Source organism: Asparagus officinalis, chromosome 5, assembly GCF_001876935.1.
Source record: "Asparagus officinalis chromosome 5, Aspof.V1, whole genome shotgun sequence".
NCBI classification, from domain to species: Eukaryota; Viridiplantae; Streptophyta; class Magnoliopsida; order Asparagales; family Asparagaceae; genus Asparagus; species Asparagus officinalis.
Genome location: NC_033798.1, coordinates 119,069,408 through 119,073,515, shown reverse-complemented (window position 1 = coordinate 119,073,515; position 4,108 = coordinate 119,069,408). Strand labels below are relative to the sequence as shown.

Genomic DNA, 4,108 nt, shown 5'->3' with positions numbered 1-4,108 from the left:
TGATATTTTAATTTACTATTTTTTTTTTTAGTTTCTCCACTAGGATTTGACATTATTATAACTTTATTTGTAGGTCAGAGGACGATTCTTAACCATCTTAACTTGAAAGTAAGGATTAGAGAATAGATAATTATTTTTCAGGTAAAATTTATAGAAATAGTACCTTGTATCTCAAAATTAAATTTTGGAGAACTGAAAATGTTTTTTTATCTTTTTACACAGAGTAGTAAAAAAAAACTCCTATACAACGTAGCTACGCTGTGTAAGAGTATAGGCACAGATAAACTCAATCGAGTCGATCTGTATTTGTTTTTCCAAAGCGAAACGCGTCGTAAATAAAGACGAGCGTCTCCTGTCCTCGCGCAATCTCTCACGTTCTTCGCGAGTAGTCCTTAAAAATAAAAACCCTTTTTATTTAGAATTTTCTTTCTTGTTTTTCTTTCTCTCTCTCTCTCTCTCTCTCTCCCCCTTTCTAAGTTAACTCTGAAGAAGAAAAGAATAAAGCAATCGAGGAACTTAGAATCAAAGAAGAAAGAACTCTCTCTCTCTCTCTCTCTGTTGCTGTTACTGGTTTGTTTTCTTTCTTTTGCTCTATATTACTGCTTGGTTTTGTTTTATAATTTACAAATGGAAACCCATCAATTGATCGATTCCTGAAATGGGTTTTGTTACTTTGATCTGAATTTGGGCACCCGAGATCTCAATTGGGTTTTTGTTATTTTTGATAATAATCGCATAAAAGTGCTGGCTTTTTATGGTTATCTGTGTTAGTCAGTAAACTAGGTGAAAACGAGAAGTAGGTATTTTAATTTAGATCTTAATTCAGTTGTAAACCATGGGAAGTTAGTAGTTTTTTTGTTGTTGTTAAATTCGTATCTATCCTAGTCTATTGTTTGCATGCAACTGTGAATTTTGTTTTGCTACTGTCACCAAGTTGCTTGGAGTTGATTTTCTAAATTTGATCTGAATTCTATTCGAAACCCAAAAATTATCATATTGTCCTTTGTTATGTTGGGCAGTAAAGGAGTATAGGATCAAAATAAAATGTCGGGTTATGTGGGGGTCCTGGTTTCAGATCCCTGGCTCCAGAGCCAGTTCACTCAGGTGGAGCTTCGAGGCCTTAAATCGAAAGTAAGCAATCTGAAGCTTTTGTTCTATGTTGCTAATTCCTAGAATCAAATGGTTATTGCTGTTGATATGATGAAAGTAATTAATTTTCCATTGGTGGGATTTGACAGTACCTTTCTCTAAGTAGAGAAGCTGGTCATGCTACTGTTGGGAAGTTGCCTCCGGTGATGCGTAAGCTGAAGGGTCTAAATCAGATGCTCACTGAGGACGAGATCTCCTCAATCTTAGCCGAGTCTTTTATTGATACCAACCAAGACATTGAGTTTGAAGATTTCCTTCGGGTACTATCTAGTATTTGATCATCAATCTATCATTTGCAACTAGATGTGGGGTTTAAGAAGAGGTGATAATTTAAGTAGGGTTGCTGATTGTGCAGGTGTATTTAAATTTGCAATCACGAGCTACAGCCAAATTGGGTGGTAGCAAGAATTCCTCGTCATTCTTGAAGGCCACAACTACCACTCTTCTCCACACCATTAGTGAATCAGAGAAAGCATCTTATGTTGCACATATTAATAGTTACCTTGGTGATGATCCATTTTTGAAGAGATACCTTCCAATAGACCCAGGAGGCAATGACTTGTTTAATCTTGCTAAGGATGGTGTCCTTCTCTGGTAATTATTTCATTATCTTTTGAATCTTCTTTAGTATCCCGTGTTTATGGTGTACGGTTATCTTGCTTATATGTTGTAAAAGGTTGGATATGCTGTGAATGAATCTTTTCTTAATTTGTTCATTTTACTTCTTTCTAGCATTTCTTGGGATTATATTCTAGAATTGTGGTTTTGCAGAATTGGTTTCGTGAGAAAAATATTTGCTAAAAGAAAGTTCATGGGACTTGAAAAATTCTTCTATAAGTAGAAAATTGACATGATAAGTATTTTATAGTTCTTTGAGGACCCAACAGAAAAGTGTGCATTTTCAAGTTCTTTTCTCTGATGAGATAAAATCAGACAGACTTATTAGCAATCTAATATAACTTCCATTTACTTACTGGGATGATATGCTCTACATACTAAATAAAAAGTTAATATTTAGATTTTGATAATAATTCTGCCAATATCCATATTTCTATTTTCATGTTTTTTTCCTTCTTATGTTATCTAGTAAATTGATAAATATTGCGGTGCCGGGGACAATAGATGAAAGGGCGATAAATACCAAGCGAGTGCTAAATCCTTGGGAGAGGAATGAAAATCACACTCTATGTCTGAACTCTGCAAAAGCAATCGGGTGCACTGTAGTTAACATTGGAACTCAGGACTTGGTGGAAGGAAGGGTAAGTCTGAATGGTAAAGACTATATTGTTTGTTACAGCGTACTGCACTTAGATTTTACTTTGATGTATGTCCTTATGATATATTTCCAAAAAGAGGAAAAGGGGAAAAAAATCCAGTCCAATCACACATGCACACCGAAAGACGCAAGCATTCTCACCCTCTCGCACTTAGAAATAAAAGTTACATGACTGTTTTTTCCTTGTTTTATTTTTTCATGTATACTGAATTAAATAATCTTTCTGCACTGGCCAATCTGCAATTCAAGTACTATATCCACTACTTGTCAAATCTTTTCATGTTACATTCAACGGTTGGCTGGATAAAATCATATTAACTGTGGCTTACATACCATGATAAAATTGTGTGTTTGGGGGTGAAGCATTACTTGCTGGAGAACGAGAGTAGTTACAAGCCCTAATGTTACTAAAATTAGCAGTTCTTTCCTATTTAGGGTCACTAATGTTTAGTGTTTTGTTACTCTGATCATTTTCCCAGTTAATGCATCTGCGGTATCTGACATCTGCAACTTGGAATTCTTACATTCCTTTGATGTTCTTCAAAGACTCCCTTCATCGTATAGTTTCTTTCTTAAATGTTTTATGTCCCGTGGTCGTGGGATAAACCGTCTGAATGTTCTTCTTCTTCAACAGCTTTGTTCTGATACTAGCAATTCTAAGGCATTGACTTGTATGACATACACTATTTTAAGATATGGAAAATTGTGTTGTCTTATATTTTTAATTATATTTCAATTGTTTGGGACTGAGTTGTAACCTTTCTATGCAGTCTCATTTAGTTCTTGGGCTGATATCGCAAATTATAAAGGTATGCCCTGGAACTTGTCCTCTAAAATTATTATTGTTATTGACACAGAATGTAGGACAGAAGATTGTTTTGTTACAATAACATCAATGCTGTGATTTAAGCTCATGAGGTTATGACAACTGATATCTAGCCACCTTTTGATATTAATATGGTGATTACAATATCAGATACAACTCTTAGCTGATCTCAATCTGAAGAAGACACCCCAGCTGGTGGAGTTGGTGGAAGATAGCAAGGTCATATATCACTTTTTCTTGATTTTGTATCTGTATTTTGCAATTGGTGTTAGGCTGTTTCAAAGAAACAAACACGAATGTTACTGTTGCTCTTGCTGTTATAGGATGTGGAGGAGCTGATGAGTTTGCCACCAGAAAAGATGCTTCTCAAATGGATGAATTTTCATCTTAAAAAAGCAGGCTATAAGAAGCCTGTGACAAATTTTTCTTCTGATTTGAAGGTAAATGTGCAAGCATTTTCAGTCAGAATTTTCTATTATCTCTGGCTTCTCACATTACCTATTGTCAACTTTCTATAATGACATCACCACAAGATTCATAAAATGATACCACCAACACAACACTAACAGGCCTTCCACTAAAAAAATGTCAGAGGTTAGTTTGAAACTATAAAAAGAGACATTTATATTTTTTTCATTGATTGAACTTATTTTTTCATGAGAGCATCATAATATAGTAGGCACGAATTTGAATCTGTTTATTTTGTCCTTGTGCCATTCATTAGTCTCTTTTCTTTTTCCATAGCATGCCATGTTAGAGAATTCTTAAAATTTATTTATTTACAGGATGGAGAGGCTTATGCCTACCTTCTGAATGTTCTTGCTCCCGAGCATTGTTCACCTGCTACCTTAGATGCT

At 34.9% G+C, this 4,108-nt stretch overlaps 1 protein-coding gene across 1 annotated transcript in view; it reads left to right on the top strand.

The window, feature by feature from the left end:
* LOC109840923 (fimbrin-1-like) overlaps window positions 348-4,108 on the top strand; it is a 6,988-nt gene continuing 3,227 nt past the window's right edge. Inside the window, exons 1-9 of the mRNA XM_020409756.1 lie at window positions 348-570; window positions 1,020-1,131; window positions 1,239-1,409; window positions 1,505-1,743; window positions 2,237-2,408; window positions 3,196-3,234; window positions 3,402-3,470; window positions 3,575-3,691; window positions 4,037-4,108. The exon at window positions 4,037-4,108 is cut by the window's right edge and continues 122 nt beyond it. Of these exons, the coding sequence (XP_020265345.1) occupies window positions 1,045-1,131; window positions 1,239-1,409; window positions 1,505-1,743; window positions 2,237-2,408; window positions 3,196-3,234; window positions 3,402-3,470; window positions 3,575-3,691; window positions 4,037-4,108 (966 nt within the window). The 5' untranslated portion in view covers window positions 348-570; window positions 1,020-1,044. The remainder of the gene's footprint in view (window positions 571-1,019; window positions 1,132-1,238; window positions 1,410-1,504; window positions 1,744-2,236; window positions 2,409-3,195; window positions 3,235-3,401; window positions 3,471-3,574; window positions 3,692-4,036) is intronic.